This window comes from Dicentrarchus labrax, unplaced genomic scaffold (genome assembly GCF_905237075.1).
Source record: "Dicentrarchus labrax unplaced genomic scaffold, dlabrax2021, whole genome shotgun sequence".
In the NCBI taxonomy this organism is placed as follows: domain Eukaryota; kingdom Metazoa; phylum Chordata; class Actinopteri; family Moronidae; genus Dicentrarchus; species Dicentrarchus labrax.
This window is the reverse complement of record NW_026136707.1, coordinates 3,488,678-3,511,820: the sequence shown is the minus strand read 5'-3', so window position 1 is coordinate 3,511,820 and position 23,143 is coordinate 3,488,678. Positions and strand designations below refer to the sequence as shown.

The window sequence follows — 23,143 nt, the reverse complement described above, 5'->3', positions numbered from 1 at the left end:
CAAATCAAATCTGATGACTTATATATATATATATATATTTTAAAAACAGTAGGTGAATTAATGTGTATAAAACCCTGATATAAAACCGATATAATGGTAGGTTGTGCTGTTTCCAGAGGAGCACCGGTGCCGCACAGCCCACTGCAGCCGCGGTAGGCTACTTCCGTTCCGCAGAGGGCGACAGGCACCAGCCAGCCGAGACTGTGGCGGAGGTCCAGACACAATAGACTGGGTAAGTTTCATTAGTGCGCAAAATAGCGGCTTTAACGTCGACATTTTACCGAGTGGCCAACGTACACGACTCGACCCGCCGCCTGAGCGCGTCCCCGCCTGAAGTCGGCGGTCGGTTCGTCGGTAAACACGCTGAAAAAAAGACAAAACAAACAAAAACAAGACGACCGCACGGAAAAGGGGCTCCGGCTATGTGCTGGAGAGGACTCTTGTTCCTGTGCTTTTGACGTTAACGTCTCGCTGTCACATTTTTAGCCTTTTTTAAAAATCGCGTCCCGTGTTCGAGCCCGGGTGGCAACCGCGGCGTTACAACCGAGACAACCGATGTTTTAATCTATATACCCCTCCCCCCCCCCCCGGGTTCACTTGTTCATAGAGAGAAAGGATGCTTATAGCGAAGCAGCTTCACCCCCCCCGCCGCCACTACGCTGTTCCAAGAAGTAGTCTCCTCCCTGAAGTCGTCGGGCCTGAGTGTTCGTTGTCAGTTGGAGTTCGGGGGGCGTGCGTGCGTGTGCGTGTGCGTGTGCGGGTCAGTCGCCATGAACTAACCTGAACACACACATTTATTACTATTATTACTATTATTAATATTATTATTGTTATTATTAATATTATTAATATTATTAAAGCAGAGTTTTGAGTTGTGAAACGGTTTATTCCAGTGCACTTACAGTTAGCTTGTCGGCTAACGGCAGTTAACCGTCACGGAAACGTTCGCTCACGTTAAATGTGTGTGTGTGTGTGTGTGGAAAATACACACACACACACACACACACACACGGTGTTCAACAGATGGTAATGACACACAGTGGCTTTAAATGTCTATATCTTATGTTGTTATGTCCTAATAATAATAATAATAATAATAATAATAACATTTCTGAGTTTTATCACAAGAAAAGCTTAAAGTATGAATTAGTTTGTCAGTATCAGGCTTTGGGCGATATCGTAATTACATGCCAGGATTATTATAGCATAAACGGCATTATAATGAGGTACTGTAGTGCAACATGTTTGCAGATCCCAAAAGAAATTCACATTATCATGATTTTAGTGTTTATTTTCAGTAAAAAGTTAAATATGTGATGAAAAATGAGCATTCCCGCACTAATTTCGGCCTGAATAATCGCGATATTATCACAGTAATCATGAAAATATGCTTCGTACCTTTTTAAAAATGCCACTAAAACGTAATTTTACCGTACATATAGTCAAGAAACGTGTATTTATTGCATCGCAGGTAGGACACCTCATCTCCCTGCTCTGTATTTTGGAGTTACACCATTTCCACACATCCGGTTTAACCTAAAAGTCGTGGTGACGATGAAGATGTGGTCTCCCCCTTTTATCCCCTTCAAAATAAATCAGTCAATCAGTATAGGACTGTATGCTGTATCACAATATTTAACAATATCATCCCGTCCCCAGTCAGTATGTGTACCAGCTACTGTAGCAGATAACCAGCAGCTCTGTGTGTGTGAAACCATGCAAATGACTGTTTATAAATACTGAAAGTGGCTCGTAAGCTCATGAAACCTTTCAGCTATTGTGGCCTCTTGGGTGGGGGGGGGGGCATATCAGCGTCTAGCTTTGGGTTATGGTTAGAAAGCATCCTGAAACTGCCCCACCTCCCTGCAGCTGTGGTGTCATCTCAGCTGATTTCACTGCCCTTTGCTTTCTGCCCCCAAAAAGGTCCCGGCTCTTCTCCAATCCAAACCGGTATGTCGGATGAGGATTCCCGTGCCAGCACCAGCTCTTCCTCGTCGCCGCCTTCCTCCAGCCAAACCAGACAGAGGGACACGCTTTGCAAAAAGAAACGGGAGAGCAAAGCCAGCATGAGCAAGACCTCCAAGCTGCTTTCCACCAGCGCCAAAAGGTACAAAATAAAAGCCCAGATCAGTTGTTTCTCCCAGTATTTCGCTTTAATCGGATTTCTTTCTGGCACTAATTTGGAATAGGCCGCTTTTACACAGTTATACCACCAACTATGATTGCATTTTATCTGATTTCTTAATAGATAATTTGACAAAAATAGGAAAATTAGATGCTTCAAGTGCAGCTATAATGAAGTTCAGAAGCTTTCTAGTGCTCCCACCTTGCATCATCGTTCAGCAGTCGTATGTAGGAAGAAATCCATCATAGAAAAGGGAACACATGCTAATTTCTACTCAGACAGCAGCTTCAGCAGACCATAACGTACACAGGCACAAGATATGCTGCATTTTAAAGTGAGCAGCTTCCTTTTTCTCCTCTGAAAACAAAACAAAAACCTCATATTATATAAAGCTTACTTCCACAATCGTTGTTGCTCTCTCCGTTTACGCAAGAAACCCAACAGCAGAAATGACATTACTGCCAAACTGAGAAAATATAAAAGGTTGATTGAGTTAGGAAACCAACATATAAATCACATTTCATAATAACACGCTGAAGAGCAGAGATGGATGAAGAGTTGTAGCGTTTTATAGCATCTTTTGTGACTGATTTTTGATTCCTTTTTTGTGTGCAGGATTCAGAAAGAGCTGGCCGATATCACACTGGACCCTCCGCCAAACTGCAGGTGGGTTTCAGTCTGTTAGCTGTCTGTCCACCAGTTGTGGTCACACCTAAAAGAAAGGGATATTGTTCGTCTTTCCATCGAGGTTGTTCTGGAGATGTGGCTGTTCTCTCGACTATAATAAGCAGATGGCGTTCGGCTTCTGGTGCTCAAAGTAGTGAAAAAGAAAAACCTCAATAGCAATGTCTCTTCCCAGAAATCACCTGGTTACTGGATATAATCCACAGACCTTGTTGTGAGCACTTTCATTAGGAACTAATTTTCTTTTCCACGTATCACCACACAGAAGGAAGTGTTCAATGACCCGTGGGCTTAGAGGCTCGTGGCAGCGCAGGATGTAAACAGTCAGCACGCTCACCTAGAGCTAACGTTGAGCTACGGTTGGCGGGGTTTAATAGTTCCTACGTGAAACCGCTCACAACAAAGTCTGTGGATTATTTAGAGTAACCAGGTTGTGAGTTCTTTTCTTCTTTAGGGATTGTGATCTAGTTCCATTATTTTAGATCTCCAAAACTGACTCCAAAACAATGCAGATGGATAAACAGTCGTGCAGGTTAGAAGAAAAATATGTATTTTCTGGGTTGAACTCCCCCCCCTTCAAACCGGGTAGTCTGGGTTCAAGCTCCCGTCACTGCAGGCAGCCTCCCTCCTGTGGTGTCCAGAGGCAAATGAAGCCCTCCCTGCTGCAGGCTGCTGTTCTGCAGCTGAGTCTGACCTTCGACCTCCCGAGAGAAAGTAGAAAAGAGAAGCAGGAATCTCTCCCGTCAGTGCTCAGCAGATCAAACCCCTTACCTCAGGCCACAGACCGTCCCACACCGTCCCACACCGTCTGGATGTTTACTGCTAACTGGAAGAAAACAGTTTGGTATTTATTCATAGTCATAAAACAAAAGTTTCTGCTGTTTCTACTTTGAATTTCTGTTACTGCTGCCAATTCTCTGCAGACTCCTTCTTATGTATAAAACAACAGCTTCTCAGGCTGATTCTGGGTGGGCAAACTATTCTTTTGTCTCTCTATAAGCCTCCTTACAGGCAACCAGCTGTCATTTAAAAGTCTGTTTTATAACATCAAGCTGGAAGGAAGCGTGTGGCATGTACAGATGTTTTACTTACTACCACACAGCACTGACGTAAGCTGTAAATGGAAGGAATATTTCAGCATTCATTTTTTTATACAGAAGTTGTCTGTCATTTAACATTTTCATTACTTTTTGAAATAGCTTCTATCTCATGAATTATATAATGTATATTTAGTGATAATAGGATGGGAAATAGAAACAGTGGAAAGCATTGCAATTCATAGACAGGCCCGTTACAAGCTCGGTAAATATACTCCTTTTAAATGACATTCAGACGGTGTTTCGTGTGTCTGTGACTGTATCGTAACTACAGCGCGGTAATGTTCTTGGTTAAATTAAGGGCTTAAATTGTGGATTAAGGATGGATGAGTGAAAGTCCTGACACTGATGGACAAAAGCGGCAGCGGGGCTTCAGCAACAGGCTTGTGCCATTTAGGCAAATTCATCATAATGGACTACCTAATTACAACAATGAAGTGTGACAGCTTAAAAATACAACCCGCCCCAGGACACGATGGATTAAAAGCTGCGTTAATTGAGTACCTCGTATTATATGATAATGTATTTTGTAATAACTTAAATGTTCAAAATGAGAGAATACACTCGAGCTTACACTGAAGTCGTGAGTTTTACATTTCTTTATGGTTCCGCATCATGTAGTTAAAACTTGTTTATTATGCAGATGATTTAAATCAGTTCAACTGTTGAGAGTTGCAGCAAAACTGTTGGTATAGTATAGATTATTTATTTATTGTTTGGTTTATTTGGTCTATAAAATTAATTTATTAAAACCTAAAGTTATTCCTGTTAATAAAAACTGTGTAAAACAGCAAATACTCACATTTTAGACGCTGCAGTCAGATAATGTTTGATCTTTTATCAGCTCACTATTTTAAATGAATCCATCTCATTAAATAAAAAACACTTATTTCGGAGCTTGTTTTACTTCGAGCTTTCGTCTGAAGTCGTACTGTGCTCAGATCTGCTGCCGCTCTGGAAAAAAACTCTCGAAGTTTTGAGGCCGTTTGACTGTTTTTAAAGCTTCCATCTTGAAAACATTTCATAGAGCAGATCTGACTGCCGCCCAGCTGCGTTAAAAATATGCACCGCACCGTATCTGATGTTCCTCAAACAACATATCTTATATGATATCAGAATGAACTGATCTGCTATCAGATTCTCCCTAAATGGCTTATCAGCAATGCAGATGAGAGTAAATTAGTGTTTTTAGACTGTGTGTGTGTGTGTGTGTGTGTGTGTGTGTGTGTGTGTGTTTGAAGGAATGTGTTCATATCATTAAAATCAACCACTTGGAAGTCAAAGCCTTTCATGTGGTGGAAGTTTTCATCCGTCACATCTTTTAACACCCAGTTAATTGGCCCAAACTGCACTCCGGATCGATTTCTCTCTGTCGTAGCTGGCACTGAAACCTTCGTGGTTAAAGTTGATCAAAACAGCCCAGCAGAGTTTTGGATCAATACTATTATGTCTTGTACTCGCGACCCCAAGGGGTTCAAGACCACATGTTCTGCATGTAAGAGGGGATAAAGGCTCTGCTGCTTTGAGGGAAAATCAATACAGATTACAGATCATGACGCATAGACACATCACTGGGGATTGGCTTTGAACTGAGGCGTCTTCTGAATGATGCACAAGGGGGAAACTTTCATCACTCAACATTTAAAGGGAGAATATACCGACATTTTTATGACCGCTAATCTGCAAACGCAGAAATGTATTAGCATTTTATATTCAAATTGCATTTATTATAGGCACATTAAATGTGACAAGTTACATTTAGCTTTCATCCATCAAAGGCGGCACAGTTCCAGGATTTCAGAAATAATGGAAAATGTTTAATACAGCGTCTAAGGCTGCACTAGGGCATCAGTTTTGGCGTAATTTCCCTTTTTATGACACATGTTGTGCAGATATTGACTGGAAGGCAGGAGTCATAGTCCATTTTAGTTTAAGTCCTCACTGAAGAAAGAAAATGCAACGCCCACATGCTTCAGTCTGCTGCCAGTAAGCTTTAGCTGTGCAGCGATTCATCAGGTTTTACACACTACATGAATGAATATGTGACTTTCGTACTGTAGTGCGCGCTGCGTCGGCTGCTCCACTGATTGTAGAGCCAGTTGTGTCTGTTTGAGGCAGCAGAAGCTTATAATCTGCACTCATATATCTTTATTTATTTGTTATGTTGTATTTGCTTTGTGCGTGTTTGAAGGCGAGATTCACTTTATAATGTTTTTCTTCCTCAGCGTTACTGGTGACAGTGTGAGAAGAAAAACATTGATTCTCTGAAATGTCAGATATGAAACACGCTGTGCTGTATCGGATTCATCCGCAGTGTTTTTGGAAAAAATGGAAATGCATTACATTTATATTGACATCCAAGATGATTTGAAGGTTTTTTTTTAGCTACAGAAAGCTTCACTCCTGTTTGCGTGTTGCATTACTCAGTGTTTTCATGTTGGTTTCCTGCCTGCAGTGCTGGCCCCAAAGGAGACAACATCTATGAGTGGAGGTCGACCATCCTGGGACCACCGGGCTCCGTGTACGAGGGAGGCGTCTTCTTCCTGGACATCGCCTTCACACCAGACTACCCCTTCAAACCCCCCAAGGTAGTGATGGTAGTACGACATACAGTGACATACAGTATATGTCAGAACTCAAAGCCGGTGTGCAGATACCAACTGTAGGATCCTCTCTCGACACTTTACAGCTGCACATGTTCTGACGTTCAGAGATTAAACTACATTACACAGAAATCCTTAAACGCAACATTTTTCTGACTCATGTTGTGTATGAAAGTAGAGATCTGGTACGGGGGAGTATTTGCTCTGCTGCCACAGATGTTTTTTTTTGTAGCTTTAATAAGTTACTCAAAGGACAAGTGGTGGTTTTTCTGTATCTTTTATTCAAATACCATGAAAAGAACCAATAATGTGCCTTGTTTCTGTATCCTTAAAGACTTCCCTACCCTGTCTTTAAGCCCATTGGCTCCTAAAAGTGAAACAAATATATACTTTCACTTCTTAAAAAAACAGGCTAAATAATTTACTAAAAGAGCCGGACAGTGCAGTTTCCAGTTACCGTCTCTCAAAACAGGAGTTGAGTGTTATTTCTGAGTATTTGTTGGGGACTATTTTAAGCCACAGCTTTGGCTTCCATCCAGTGAGTATTTGTAGCAGCAGGATGGTGAATGTGAGACCGACTCAGAATAAACTACAGCTCTTGTGTTCGTGGTAATAAAAGAAATGCGTCACCCCAGTTGAAAAACAATGAGGCTGAATGATGAACAGTGGAGCTTTAAAACTGAAATCATTCACCTCTTTAGTAAAAGTGGAGCTTCTGTCAGATTATCTGCATTTAACTTAGTCATAGATGATGTATTTGTCTGAGGTGTTGAGTGCAGGAACGAAGTGGTTCAGTGCAGTTTTGTAGACAAATTATGTCTGAAAAAGATTTTCTCTCTCCCAAATATATTTTCCTAATCAAATGATTCAATCCTTATTTATTAGGTCGGGAATAAACTGTGCAAAACAATCCAAATTTCCTTTTGTGAAGTGAAACCGACGTCTTTTGCGCCTTAATATCACAATTTAATTTTCGTCTCACTTCCCCTGAGGCTCGGCTTCTCCCGCTCGGCTGTACTCGCAGCACAGCGGCACGTTAATGAGCAGAGGCCCGGGATCGCTGCATCAACAGTACAGTTCTCTGTGCAGATTACAGGCACAGATTTACATTCTTGAGCGGGATCCCAACTATGTGAGCAACAGTGGGAAAGGCGAGAATGTTGTCGGTCCTGATGAACGTTTTTCAGACAGCCATATTAAATATATCACATAAAGTCGCTCATCAGACATCAGTGTGTGGTCTGTGTTTGCTGATGTGGTTTTCCCCCTTATAATAATGCAAATGTTGAGCTCATACTACAGATCCAATGTAGTATTAGATATAATATACTGTATTTACTGCAGTATTTAGACACGAGTAGATGGATAAGCTTGTTCTGGAGAACCACTCAACAGTTTATTTTTGTATTGGGGTTTTAATTCTGTTTGGTTTTTAGCTAAAGCAAACTCTTTTTTTAGATATATATATATATATATATATATATATATATATATATATATATATATATATATATATATACACATATTATGTCTGTTCCTCTTTTTACAGAATACATTTTGTGTGTGTGTGAGCGAGAGAGAATCGAAACTTTGGTTTACTGCAGCAGGAAACAGCCTTGTGAAGTTAGACAGACAAACAAAGGTGAACCTAGGATTAAAATAAATACCCACACAAGCCACTTTTGTGTGAGAATCAAAGCTGTGTGTGAAATATTGCCTCTGCTAAAGGCTTTCTGCACATTGAACGCCACACCGACTGCAGATGCACAGACACGTTATGATTCCACCACCAGCTTGTTCCAAAATAAACTAGTTTTCAGTGTTTTGATCAGAACATTTACCGTAAGAAAATATCTTGCTTTCACTCCCGCTCAGTGCACTGATGACCTTAAGGAGAAGGTTCTAGTTCTCTTTAATGTTTTTGTGAAAAGTCACAGCTCAGTGATGTTTTCTGGCATGTAGAAGTACCTCTTTTCAACCACCAGAGGGCTTATAAAGCAGTGAATGCAGGTTTAATACTGCAGGTCTGACTGTAATGTTTCTGTGTGTGTGTGTGTGTGTATGTGTATGTATATATGTATCAATAAGATCATATTTTTTATATTATTATTATAACATAAACCTTTACCATTGTTTTAATTATAAAATTGCCTTGGTAGAAGACTTTTTAGGTCGTAAAATGGATATTTAAAGCTTAAAAACATAAATATTCTCAATACATGACTGTGAACAATATGAAACCTCACTCTCCATGTTTTAGGATTATTGACTGTGTTTAGTGTCTTTGTCCCGGTTCAGTCGGTGGATGACAGTAGGAACTGAACTACACTCTTTCTGTGTCTGCAGGTGACGTTTCGTACGAGGATCTATCACTGCAACATCAACAGTCAGGGGGTGATCTGTCTGGACATCCTGAAGGACAACTGGAGCCCCGCCCTCACCATCTCCAAGGTGCTGCTGTCCATCTGCTCCCTGCTCACAGACTGTAACCCAGGTAAGACGGCTCAGTAGACCTCACACTGACAGACCTGCTCAATCAAACATGATGGGATTGGAGATAGCTGACGGCCACGTTGTAAAGTGAACGCCAATTTCTGCTCTACCTTTAATGTCATATCAGGTATTTATCCAGACAGGAGAAAAAACTAATCATTACTCAGACTGAGGTGCTTTAATCACCATTTTAAGCTTATTAAATTCTCCCTAAACATTTTCCATGGTTTTACAAATTACCAGGAATCTGAAACTCTGTGTAAATACTGATAAATGTGACCACCTTGACAGGAAACCCAGCGTCATCTGGACGTCCTCTTCTATTTAATGAACGTATTTAAAGCGAAAGCAGACGGGGGAGTTTTTGCATTTCACCCAACGCTTGTGACCACAGACAAAAGTTTGTTTGTCACACTTGATTTGTTCTTACTAAAAGATCACGACAGGAGTCTGATTCTGCTCATGAACAAAATATTTTACTCTGAAACCAGTAAGTTGACGTGATGGAATCAGTACTGAGATTTCAGGAAATGTTCTGGCCAAGCACAATAAAAAATCTCCACTTGTTCGTGTGGTGTACCTAAAATTACTTTTTGTTTATAGACAGATAGAAATGATAAAAACCGGATGATCCTTCAACTAAACAAAAATGATGTCTGGTGCAGAAAATGTTCACCAGCCTCTCTTTTTAGTGTCGTCTTTCTCTCTGTGTGTTATTTTCTACGTGCAGATAAATTTAACTTTTATTTGTCCCGTCCAGCCGATCCTCTGGTGGGAAGCATCGCCACCCAGTACACGACCAACAGAGTGGAACATGACCGAACAGCCAAACAGTGGACAAAGCGATACGCCACATAAACCCACAGAGGACGACGGTGGGAGGAGGAGGAGGAGGAGGAGGAGGAAGAGGAGGGGGTGGGGGGGCTCCGGGTGGTTTGTGTTGGGGGGTTATTTGTATCTCAGATTTTTAGTACTTTATTGTCTGGTATATTTTTTGCTTCCTGATTAAGTTATCTCTGCAAATATGGTAATAAAGGAACACAATGGAGAGGAAGTCTGCCTCCTTTCTATTTATTTATTATTGTTGTTGTTACATGGTTAATTAAAGGGTGTATTCCACATGTAAAGCTGCTGGACAGATTACCAGCAATCACTCACAGTAATGCTGGAAACACTTGTTAACCACATTTCACAGTGAATATAACCTTTTTTAATGTCGATGATCTTATTTGATAACACTTCAATCCTCTGTTTAGTACACCGTATATAAACATTTAATAAGGCTTATAACACACTATAGTCACAGATATGTGTGTATTCATTTTATTATTCATCAACAACTACTGTATAACTCCTCCTCTGGGCACCCTTATAAAAACAGATGAATGACAATATAGAAGAATATATTTGTAATAGAGGAAATGTGTCTTTATAGAAGTTATAATTGTGGAGAAATACTTTACATTATAGATTAAATTCACAAACTGAAAGACGGACTACGGCAGGACCAGTCTCATCCTTTAAAGAGAGCAGCATACAAACTGTGACACCGACACAAACTACAGAAGAGATATTCTAAACAAATCTCTGTTTCTGAGATTAAATACTTGAACTGTGTTTCACTGTTCGCTTCTTAAAATACTTCTGATGGGCTGAAAAGCTCTTAAAGATCTCGGGGTCCTGCCAAGACTGAACCGTTCCACAGAGGCCTGAACTCTGGCCAGACAGCTGAATCTGGTAAATAAATACACTCTCGCTCTGTACAAGTGTTAGTCTTACGTAAGGGTTTTTAAAAACTGATGAAGGGATTTTGGAAAACAGCAAGCAGCCAGAGTTAATGGATCACTAATTCTCCAAACACAGGTGGTTTTGTGAACACGTGCAACAACAAACCAAACTTGACCAAACAAATTCCTTCAGTCAGCAGTTGTAAATGTTAATCATTCACATCCGTCATTCTCATTTTTGGTGCGAGCGCGTCGTTGAGCCTGTGTGAGATTTACAACCAGGCCTCAGAGAGTAGAGGGATTTATGGTACAGTAAGCACAATAAAACATAAACATTACAAGCAACTAAAGTTACATCAAGGACAAAGTGTTACTTCCACAACAGTGAGAGTACAATAGCTGTGGTTGGCCGTGTTTACACTGTTTACACTGCAGTTTCCTAAATGATCCAAGTGCTGTTTTACTAATTGGTAAGTGACAGGATGTTGAGGTCATGATAGGCTAACTGTTTGTTTCAGACATTATAGGTTAAATTTAATAATGCTTCAGTAACTAACACAATTAGGATCAGAATAAAATGTTAAAGCTCCAATCAAGTACAGGTCTTTATCTCTTATTGGTCAAATTTATGTTTAAAATATAGATTTTATATTAAAATCCTGTAAAATGTAGAAATATTTTTATCCAATCAATTCTTACAGAATGTTTTTTTATTTTAGGGACGGTAGCGCTTTGAGCTAAATGCAAACATGCTCACAATGACAATGCTATGTTCTAATGAAAGAATTTAGTGTGTAAGCATGCTAACATTAGTTATTTACCACTAAACAGGTCATTCGTTTTGCAGGTGTTTAGAGGAGCAACCTGCAGTTAAACTGACTTTAAATGTAAAATATGAATCACCTTGACAGCTGTATGTGTTTGAATCTGCACATAATAACATATATCTGATCGCTGGAGGAGTTGGGGGACTTCCACAGGACTCTGCAAAATGACAAATAACACAATTTCACTTCCACTTCGCTTCTTAGAAGTCCGCCTATTGACTGTGTCTACAAACTGTTTTCAGACTACAGATGTAAGTCCTGTAACGTTCACAAAGTCAAACACAGTAACACAAAAACGATGTTTCAGTCTGCACGACGTCAAAGCTGCTCGGGGTTTAAATGTAAAAGAGGTCTGGAAAACTTTCATTATGCTCACTCGTGTTGAACTTATTGGGGGGGGGGAGCTTTGACATTCAAGTAGAGAGTATAAGTAGGATATGAATCCAACTCCAGTGGTTGTCAAGGAAAAGTAAACATGCAGCTTAACCCAATGTCAGCAGGCCAAGATAATAAAACTCCACAGTACTGATAAGGTCTCTCAGAGCCATCACCAGCATCTTATATTTACTCACCCATATCAACAGATAATGCAGGCGGCAACACATAGAAAAACATGTTAGGGCTAAACTAAAGGGCACAAACAACAATATGGACACAATATAATGCAGTCTAATACAGATCCCTGGTGGAGGTGTACTGGACTATTTGTGTTAAATAAAACTTCTTTTTACAGGGACGCAAAACAAAACTAAAAGGAGCCATACACTAATGTAAAAATACTCCTTTTATGAGTAAAAGTACTGCACTTTTAAGTAAAATTATCTTTATTTTAGTCTAAATGTAGACATGTACATCTATATATGTACACTGGTACTGTGTAACAATACATTAAATAAAGAATGATGGAGTATCAAACCATTTGTTTATTATTTGTTTATTGCATTGTTTCTTAATTTCTGAATATTATTGCACATTTTGAATCATCCTCAACCTTTAAACATACAATAGTACATTATAGTAAAAGTACTCATCATGCAGAATGGCTCTGTAATGGTTAATACTGTCACTGATGCATTAGGCAGGTGGCGCTAATACAAGAGTTTTTATAGATATTTTAATCAATAAAACAATCTGTGTTGGAAGGGCTACTATAAAAATATAATCTTATATAATTACTAATTACCTGTAGTCAGTAATTTAATCCAAGTATTTTAACATAAATTGATTACTTTCTGTTACTTTGGGACCAAATATGTAAATAAAAGCAAGATAAAACAGATATCAATAGTAAGTATTGATGCTGTGACCTGTTCAATGTTCCATATCAATCACATCTTTATATACAAAAATCTGTATATAGTTTACATACAACTCTACTTTCATTATATCTTATATTGCATTTTTCTGTTTTATTTCATTTTTTATTTCATGTGTGTTTTGTTTCTGTTGAGTGAGTGAATTTAAAAACATTACCTTGGTTTAGTTTATTAAAATAGCATAAAATGACATTAGTTACATGTAATCCATTACTCCCCAAACCTGATATGTATCATTTTGAAAAGCAGATGATACAGTTTAATTTAATCTATGTATCTTATAAATGTTAAATGTATGTAAAAAGTACAACGTTACTTTGGTGTAGTTTATTTAAATAGCATAAAATGATACATTCAGGTACCTCAGTAAAGTATCTATTTACAGTTGAACTCAGCATGTATTTAAACCGTGTTTGCAGCAGATTGTTAATGTCTCACAATCTGGATATAAAAACTAAACTAACCGACTAAAACCAGGAAATATTCGACTGTCCTCTGACTATGTAACTGAATTACATGTAATCCATTACTCCCCAAGCTTGATTACAATGTATCATTTTTAGAAGCTGGTTATAGAGTTTAATATAAAAATATGATTCTATGTATCTTATAAATGTCAAATGTATGTTCTGGTGTAAAAAGCACAACATTACCTTGATAAAGTTTATTTAAAATAGCATAAAATGACATTAGTTACATGTAATCCATTACTCCTCAAGCCTGATATGTATCATTTTATAAGCAGAGGATACAGTTTAATGTATAAATATGAATCTATGTATCTTATAAATGTTAAATATATTAAAAGTAAACATTACCTTGCTGTAGTTTATTTAAATAGCATAAAATGACATTAGTTACATGTAATCCATTACTTTTCAAGCCTGATATGTATCATTTTATAAGCAGAGGATACAGTTTAATATATAAATATGATTCTATGTATCTTATAAATGTTAAATATATATTAAAAGTAAACATTACCTTGGTGTAGTTTATTTAAATAGCATAAAATGACATTAGTTACATGTAATCCATTACTCCCCAAGCTTGATTACAATGTATCATTTTTAGAAGCTGGTTATAGAGTTTAATATAAAAATATGATTCTATGTATCTTATAAATGTCAAATGTATGTTCTGGTGTAAAAAGCACAACATTACCTTGATAAAGTTTATTTAAAATAGCATAAAATGACATTAGTTACATGTAATCCATTACTCCCCAAGCCTGATATGTATAATTTTATAAGCAGATGATACAGTTTAATATATAAATATGAATCTATGTATCTTATAAATATTAAATATATTAAAAGTAAACATTACCTTGGTGTAGTTTATTTAAATAGCATAAAATGACATTAGTTACATGTAATCCATTACTCCTCAAGCCTGATATGTATCATTTTATAAGCAGATGATACAGTTTAATATATAAATATGATTCTATGTATCTTATAATATTAAATATATTTCTGGTGTAAAAAGTACATTACCTTGGTGTAGTTTATTTAAATAGCATAAAATGACATTAGTTACATGTAATCCATTACTCCTCAAGCCTGATATGTATCATTTTATAAGCAGATGATACAGTTTAATATATAAATATGATTCTATGTATCTTATAATATTAAATATATATTAAAAGTAAACATTACCTTGGTGTAGTTTATTTAAATACCATAAAATGATACGTTCAGGTACCTCAGTAAAGTAACTCATGTATTTAAACCGTATTTGCAGCAGATCGTTAATGTCTCACAATCTGGATATAAAAACTAAAACTAACCGACTAAAAAAAACACGGAAACGTTTTCTCTCCCCGGTCCACCGACAGGACACGGACGCACGAGGCCCGGCCGTACTGTACCGTACACGTTGTGCGCTGCAACGTGACCGCTCTGTTACCATTCCTCGTGTTACGTCGACAACACGCGCTCTGGCCCCGCCCCCCCTCTCTTCGTCCTGAAAGTGTGTCACTGGGTTAAAGTGGCTCGAGCGGGTCCGGGGCTGGAGGGGGGCGTGGCCAACAAATGGGTCACATGGGCGAGCCCACTATTGAGAACATTTAGTTCCCTCCACGAGCCCGCAGTCACACAACACGGAGGGAGTTCCTCCGACTCGGACCGTACCACCGCCCGCTCCGTCGACACAGACACTGAACCAGCAGCTTGTTTTAATACTTTAACAGCTGAAGCGACAGGTTTACTTTAAATCTGTGTGTGTGTGTGTGTGTGTGGCGGATAAGTTTTAGTTTTTATTCGCTGGGAGAGATTTTTTTTCGTTTTTCCACCAGCAGAGATGCCTGAGGACGTTGGGACAGCTAAGCCTGGTAAGGACACTGTTTCTTATTTATTATATGATATATATATATTTATTTATTTAATTCATCCTGCATACTGATAAAGTTTTACGAGGCTTTGTGTCGCTATTTATAGCCCCAGTGCAGAGGAAACCCCCTCTATTATATTAATGCACACACTGCCACAGATATTACATTAATATAGCGTCAGTGAATGCATCACAATGAGGATAATTAAATAAATCCAAACCACTGAGTGTTATTTATTTAATTTAAATGAGAGAAGATGAATGAATGGCGTCCTTTCCTGTTGTGCAGCATCATAATATATAATTTTAAAAACATATAATAATATATAATTTTTAAAAACAAACAAACATCATTCTCTAAAGGTTGTCCAGTCGCTTACAGTGTGATATAAACTATTTCCAGGCCCTGTCGTCGTGTTTTTAAACCCCGGGGGTTTTAGTCGATGCTCACATTCACATCTGACACAACAAACTCTGTTTATCTTCCTCGACGCGGCTCACATGGACAACGTAGCCTAGCCATGTGCCTGTGTGTGTACACGCTCTCTGGAACACGCCTCTGATTGGCCGAGGGGCGTTCCACTCCGCAGCGCACGCTTCAAGCGGCGCTCGCCTCTGATTGGCCGCGGCGGAGCCCGTGACGCGGCGCGTTGCATAATGCGCGCTGTACGCTGGGCTCCGCGGCGCGAGGCTGGACTGCAGGATACACGTGAGCCGCCGCAGCGAGTGACCTAGTTTTTTTTTTTTTTTGTTTCTCCTCCTCGCGCTTCGCTTTCACAGAAATACATGACAGGTCCACGTGTGGGTGGAGAACAGTGGGGGGGGGGTTAGGTAATCAGTGGGCTCTGGGTTTAGTTGTTTTTATTTATAGAGTTAATAAAGACAAAACAAACAAACTGAAGCTTTTAGCACAAATATTTACAATAAAACATTTTATTTTTTTTTTTAAATGGAAATTTTAAAAAGCGTGTTTTAAAGGTGCTTTAAAATCTCACCGCCCTACTTTTTAATAATTAAATTAATTTTAAATGATTCATTAATTAATAAGCTCCCAGCTCACATTACTCCCCCCCCCTTTTTTTGGTTTTATTTTTTTTTTGGTAACATGGCTGCAGGCTCTTCCGGGTCTAACTGTTGATCCACCAGAACTTATTTTTAATTTTTAAATCTCTATCTGTGGTTGCGTAACGCCAGGATGAAGATGTGTTTCCCCTGTTGCATTATTTTGTTCCTGCAACTGTCTGTGTTGCTCCAGTGCTTCACTGACCCTGTCTGGTCGGAGCACACTCCCATAGCACACTCAGTTATGTAACCTGTTATCCAACCAGCGAGCACTGGAGGTGATAAAGCAGGTCAATCACAGCAGTGAACAAACCAACCAGGAAACCACACACACACACACACACACACACACACACGCACACACACCGGGGCGTCTCGGAGGCACCTGTTCTTACTGTAGTGCCCCACAGTTTGTTTATATGGCGTACAAAGCTATTTTCTTTTATTACTTCAGTTTAAACTTTAACTCCTGTTATCTATGGGTCTCTGTGTGTGTGTGTGTGTGTGCAGAGATAGCAGAGTTTGCATTGTGTGTTTGCTTAATGCAGCGTTATTAGAATAACAACCGTTGTAACGCCTCGCCGACTCTCCCTGTCCACAGGAGGAGTCATTGCCTACATCTCCTCCGGCTCCGCCTCCAGCCCAGAGTCCTGCATGAGCACCAGCAGCAGCAGCAGCGGCTACCTGTCGACATCGCCGACTCTGTCCCGCCCCTCGCTGCCCAGCAGGGCCGTGGGCATGGTGGTGGACATCTCTCCGCCGACCAAGAGCGGTCACCAGCGTAGCCACGGCGTGGAGAAGGCCGGCCGCTCCTCCACGTCCGCCAAGAGCAGCATCACGAGTAAGCACAGCATCAAAGCCGGTATCTTAAACGCCGCTGCTGCTGAGAGAAAACGCCACATTAATCACGCTGCTTTTTGTTTCTACAGAGATCAACGGCATGGTGCTGTTATGCAAGGTGTGCGGCGATGTTGCCTCGGGCTTCCACTATGGCGTCCATGCTTGCGAGGGCTGCAAGGTGAGACAAGTTCCCCCGCAATGAAAAAGCTCTGCAAGTTTTTTGATTCATATCTTCGTGCTGACTGTACGCCCCCGTGCACGTGACTAACGCTCCTCGTGGTTCCTTAGGGCTTCTTCAGGAGGAGCATCCAGCAGAACATCCAGTACAAGAAGTGTCTTAAGATGGAGAACTGCACCATCATGAGGATCAACAGGAACCGCTGCCAGCAGTGTCGCTTCAAGAAGTGTCTGGCTGTCGGCATGTCCCGAGACGGTGAGCAGATCTTTTTAGTTTCAGCTTTTATTATCATACAATTTGAATCAAACACCTTCTGAGCAGCTGCAGTTCACTTTGTCTAATCGTCTTTTTTTTTTACTCTCAGCTGTCCGATTTGGCCGCATCCCAAAGCGGGAAAAGCAGAGGATGCTGCTGGAGATGCAGAACGCCATGAACAACATGATGAGCAACAACAGCCAGCTGCACGGCATGCTGCACGGCCACCAGAGCCCCTCGCTGCCCATGGAGGCCATGACCAGCGATTCCAGCTCCTCGCCCTCCTCTTCCTCCTCCTCTGCTTCCGATTCCCCGTCGTGCTCCAACCCCTCCTCCCCTCAGTGCCCTCAGGACTCAGAGTCCGTGGTTTCCATGGACACCAACTCCAGCTCCGCCTCCTCCTGCGGGTCAGACAGCGGCGAGGACGAGGGCGTCGTCACGACAGGCAGGCAGCATCAAGATGCCTTCGCGTTTAGCCAACAGAGGTCGCAGAGACAGGGTCAGGCGCCCTCGCCGGTCATGGCGGCCCCGGAGACGGGCTGCGACAGCCGCATGGAGCAGCAACAGGAGAGCTGGAACTGCTGGAACAACAGTGGGGTCGTGGGAGGTTACCAGCACGGCGCTTACAGCCAACACGTCACCAACACTGCTTACAGAGAGGAGAGGGCGGTCTACCAGCAGCAGCAGCTCAGCAGCGCCCCTAGCTGTGAACCGTCGGACGACAGCCAAACACAGCATGACTTCAACACACAAACTGCCTCAAGTGGTTATAATGGACCAACCAGCTGTGTGAATAATAGAGCACATCTGGTGAGTAATTAATTTTTTCTCCCCTATTCTTTAAATTCATATAATTATTCTTTGTTTTGACCTCCCTGACTGACCTTCTGACCCTTCATGTTCTCTCCAGGTCTGTCCAATGAACACGTCACCGTACGTGGACCCCCACAAGCCAAGCCAGGAGGTCTGGGAGGAGTTCTCCATGAGCTTCACCCCCGCCGTGCGGGAGGTGGTCGACTTCGCCAAGAGGATCCCGGGCTTCCGCGACCTCCCTGAGCACGACCAAGTCAGCCTGCTGAAAGCTGGAACTTTTGAGGTAAGAGAAGCAAAAAACAAACACTCGATGTTATTTTGTGCTCGCTTTGAAGTCGAGCGCGGCGGGTTCTTCAAACATTCTCAATATAGGATCCACTGTGGCTTTCAGCAGCGTGTGCTGACTAATATTTGCTCTGATAACAGTTGGAATGGCAATGAAAGAGACTTTACAAACTCTCTATAGGTGTGATTGTGGTTATATAACACTGCGTTCTTCTGTTGAGAGCTGAGACACACATTGTATTCTCTGTACGCAGACCTGAGCCCTTAAGACATTTAGAAATTGGACAATTCTGCATTTAAGTTTGATTTTTAAAAATATAGGTGGATAAAACACAAATATTACACATATTTCTAAAACTATTCTAAGTCTCTCATCATAACACCAGATTAATTACACAAACATACAACAGTCTTTGTTAAGCTGCTCAACTCAAACTATAAACTAATATAAAAACCTTCTCTGGACTCCCAGGTGCTGATGGTCCGATTCGCCTCTCTGTTCAACGTGGTCGAGCGGACGGTAACCTTCCTGAGCGGCAAACGCTACAGCCTCGACACGCTACGGTCGCTGGGCGCCGGCGAGCTGCTCAACTCCATGTGCGAGTTCAGCGAGAAGCTGGCGGCGCTGCGTCTCGACGCCGACGAAATGAGCCTCTTCACCGCCGTCGTGCTCGTCTCAGCCGGTAAGAAGGAAGGCCAGAATGTGTTGTTATAACGCTCAAGATGAACATTAACCACAAACACACGGAGCCTCGTTCTGACCTCCATCAATAACCTTTCCCTCCCTTTTTATTTGTCCTCGCTCAGATCGCTCAGGGATCCAGGACCTAAACTCAATCGAGGCCCTGCAGGACAAACTGATCCGGGCGCTGCGAAACCTGGTGATGCAGAACCACGGCGAGGAGTCGGCCACCACCTTCACCAAGCTGCTGCTCAAGCTTCCCGAGCTGCGTTCACTCAACAACATGCACTCAGAGGAACTGCTCTCCTTCAAAGTTCACCCTTGAAAGCTTCCTAAAAGAGGGTGGGAGGGTAACATCCGTGCCCACCACCTTATCCACACACCTCCACCTCCACCTCCACCAGGACCTGCCTCTTACTGTCCCCTCGCCCCCCCTCCGTATTCGACCAACCCAAGTTGTGTGTTTTTGTTTCTAGAATGTATTAAAAGTTATTTTTTATTCTATTTTTGTTAAGTAGACCACGTGGCGGTCTTGAAGAGAGAAGAATTATAAAACTGTACTGTATTTATAGAGGAGATAGCTAACGCTTGTTGCACACAAACACACGCAAGTGCTCGTGTGTCAGAGGTTTCTTAGGTTGTTTTTTCTTGCAAAATTGGAGGCACTTTTCTATTCTGAGAGACAGAAGAGTTCTTAAACTGGCTTTATGAAATGATCCAGAGTTTAAAAAAGATAAAAACCAACCAATTTGTCAGTCCAAAAGCCATTTAATTCCAAAGTGTATTCTCTGCTGAGCAGGTGAATGTGAGAGATAATGTATACCTTACATACCGCATGTTTGTTTGGTCCAATATTGTGACTGATACGTGTCAGCAAGCAAAGGCAAGCTATCAGTAAATGTGTTGAAGAATGTGTGACGGTCGCTGCTAATGCATGGCTATACTTAATGCGAACAATTATTACTTGGATCTTCTCCCCTTGCCTCAGAAAAGCATCAGTATCGTTTTCAGTGTGTATATGTATATGTATATATATACACATGAGTGTCGTATTCTTTTTATTTAATTTTTTTTCCAAGTCCATGTCAACTGCCTGTACACTGCCTGGTGATTTCTGGGGGAGTCGATGACGCCATTTTTCAGCAACACTACATTTTGCACATGTTCTGGAGCAGGAAAAAAAAAAAAAAACAAGTAACACAAAAGCCAGCGATAGTGTGGCGCAGCATCACGTAACGGCTACGTGTAAACGTGGTCACACACAAGGTGTTTTTGCTGTTTTCCCACTTTCTGGTTTTCTGATGATGTGTTTCTGTTTTTTTTATTATCAAACTTTGTGTGCTTTCAGCATAGCACTGAATCGACACTTGTTTTTATCCATTTTGTTGAAATATCTGTTTTCTTTGAGTGGCAACACTGCCATATGTAAATAACTATATAAATATATACATATATATAAATATCTGATGAACATAGAATATAAATATGATATAGTATGAATAAATACAAGTGAAGAATATTTGTGTATTGTGTGTTTTTATTGATTGAGTGAATGTATATGGATCTTCAGAGCAGCAGTAACTGTCATTCTCCACTAGGTGGAGCTATTTGCACCCTCTTGATCTTGAAACTTCACTTTCTCACTCATGGTACCAGTTTGCAAATTGCTGCATAATATGAATGAGTTTAGAGTCCAATCATCCATAAGCACCCTGCAGGGCGACTTTCTAATTTAACTGCATACATTTAAAAATCATAAATATATTTTGTATTTTGAGTTTTGGATCAAACCCTCAGAATATATGAACAGTGAGCAGACTCTGGACAATGCTGGAGACAACCATTCAATGGCTGATCACTTTCACATATTATATTTTGTCTATATTAGTTTATATAATTGTCCAGTAATCCTATTGGCTAGAGATAGTAACAGAAATAAAAACCAATCAATGGGTTTTAAGATGGATTATAGTTTTAGCACCATATATTTAACAGAATTTATTCTTCTACCTGACAAAAGAAAGCAAAAACTAAAGGAGAGTGGATTGCAATGATAAAATAAATCTTTGAAATGGAGAAACCATTTCTCTAAGGTTCTGTATTAATCAATTCATTATTAATTAATTCTATAAATATTCATCCAAATGGTGTATGCACATGAATACTGACAGTGTATAGAAAGAAATCAGAGGTTAAATGTTTTATTTACTTATTTTCTTTTTTTAATTATAATTATTTTTAATACATTTTTCCTCTTCTTCACTCTCCTTCCTCTACTAGTACACTGATAAACAAAATTCCTTTACAACCTCGTTCCTGATAACACAACGCTTACTCCTGTACTAATGACATTGGAACTTAAGTTAACATATGAACAGTGTATTGTAATGTTTATTTTATGTAATAGAACTGACCTAAAACTTTAAAATCACCAAGAAAGTGGCTGCAGAATACACACACAAACACACACAATATTTTTATGTTAGGAGCAAGAACCGAATAACAAACTATGGTTGAAGGAAGTTTTACACTGCACAGATATTAAATTATAAGCAGTTTTATTTCTGTATTTCAAGGTAAGCAGAGAGGTTCAGTGTTTTCAGGAGCATATGGACTTTGTATTCAAAGTCCTCCAGATGTAAATTGTTGCCAAATACTGATGAGTTTCGAGTCCAATGATCCTTGAGCAGAAAGACTTTCTAGTTCTTTCAAGTCGGGTTCAAGTTTCAACAAAATCATAATGGACTGAAAATGCTGATAGTGAGGTTGGTTTGTTGATGGATTATGATAATTTTATGTCTATTTGATTAATCGATCTACATGTTACACTTTTTTTCTATTTCAATTTTAGCTACAGATATATATATATATACAGTATATATATGAATATATACTCAGTGGTCAGTATTTAGGTGCATATAGTTGTCAGCTGAAGAGGAAATGATCGCAATATTCAGATGTCACTGTGTGTGAGGTTTTATCTCAGACTCATCTCCAAGGTGCTCCAACTATAAGTCACCTTTATTCAGATTTCCCAATCTGCATCAAAATTCAGACAGTTACAATAAGACAAAGAGTCTACAGCCACGCTAGAAGCTCTGTGAGACTGTACAGAGCAGCGCTTTAAGCCAAATGCAAACGCTAGGGTAGCCACAAAGACTTATAACAGAATAAGAAGAGAGTGTTTGTCGCACAATGAAAAGACAACAGAGCTCGATGTCTCGGGTTGGTTATTTGCAACCACTGGCTCATTTACACACTCAACATCAATTTTCTTCGCCATAGAAGTTTTAAGATTGTCTTTGTATTCAAATCTCCTTCAATGTATCATTCAAATCCAAGTGGCCACGCACAAGAGCTGGGGATGATTGAAATGTGGCAGTCAGAGAGAAGTAAACATGCATTTCCAGTCTGGTGGAAATTAAAATATCAGTATTAAAACATGCGATTGTAAATATGTAATTTACCTAAACAATGTACATGCATTTTCTTCAATCAACTCTCACCTAGATCATTTGAATGTGTCACAAAGGGACTCAACTGAATCAGGTTATTGTTTATATTAATTAAATTGAGGTGAAGGTGCCCTGTGGTTTTATCTTGTTGACAGTTTATTGTGGCTATAATTGATCAAAACCTCCACAGAGAACCTTTAATGGCTTCTGATCTGTCAGCTAAGTTGCAAACATAATTTACATTCAAAACTTTCCAGATGATTCATTCAAATCTACCTGACCACATAATGTCAACTTCCACTGAGGTACGATGGTCATGTAAATGTGGCGAGAACAGAGAAAAGCACCGGGAAACATTCATTTC

At 40.1% G+C, this 23,143-nt stretch overlaps 2 protein-coding genes and 1 long non-coding RNA gene across 5 annotated transcripts; 2 read left to right on the top strand and 1 right to left on the bottom strand.

Annotated features, from left to right (window-relative positions):
* Nucleotides 1–98: 98 nt before the first annotated feature.
* Nucleotides 99–10,056, top strand: LOC127366951 (ubiquitin-conjugating enzyme E2 E1). The gene is made up of 6 exons (XM_051406421.1): nucleotides 99–232; nucleotides 1,924–2,107; nucleotides 2,741–2,791; nucleotides 6,362–6,494; nucleotides 8,856–9,003; nucleotides 9,763–10,056. Exons 2-6 carry the CDS (start codon nucleotides 1,953–1,955, stop codon nucleotides 9,858–9,860), a joined length of 585 nt encoding a protein of 194 aa, XP_051262381.1. The 5' UTR covers nucleotides 99–232; nucleotides 1,924–1,952; the 3' UTR covers nucleotides 9,861–10,056.
* Nucleotides 10,057–12,474: 2,418 nt separating this feature from the next.
* LOC127366952 (uncharacterized) lies at nucleotides 12,475–14,769 on the bottom strand. 3 transcript variants are annotated; one of them, XR_007885409.1, is made up of 3 exons: nucleotides 14,537–14,769; nucleotides 13,857–14,201; nucleotides 12,475–13,690 (listed from the first exon to the last, which is right to left on the bottom strand). It is a non-coding gene; the product is annotated as an uncharacterized LOC127366952 (long non-coding RNA). The 3 variants fall into 3 exon arrangements; XR_007885410.1 differs by lacking the exon at nucleotides 13,857–14,201 and having other exon boundaries at nucleotides 14,372–14,769; XR_007885408.1 differs by lacking the exon at nucleotides 14,537–14,769 and having other exon boundaries at nucleotides 13,857–14,342.
* A 179-nt stretch (nucleotides 14,770–14,948) lies between these two features.
* On the top strand, nucleotides 14,949–20,843 carry nr1d2a (nuclear receptor subfamily 1, group D, member 2a). The gene is made up of 8 exons (XM_051406601.1): nucleotides 14,949–15,210; nucleotides 16,873–17,112; nucleotides 17,201–17,289; nucleotides 17,400–17,544; nucleotides 17,654–18,354; nucleotides 18,455–18,640; nucleotides 19,115–19,325; nucleotides 19,450–20,843. The coding sequence occupies exons 1-8, from the start codon at nucleotides 15,180–15,182 to the stop codon at nucleotides 19,647–19,649; spliced, it is 1,803 nt and encodes a 600-aa protein (XP_051262561.1). The 5' UTR covers nucleotides 14,949–15,179; the 3' UTR covers nucleotides 19,650–20,843.
* Nucleotides 20,844–23,143: the final 2,300 nt, after the last annotated feature.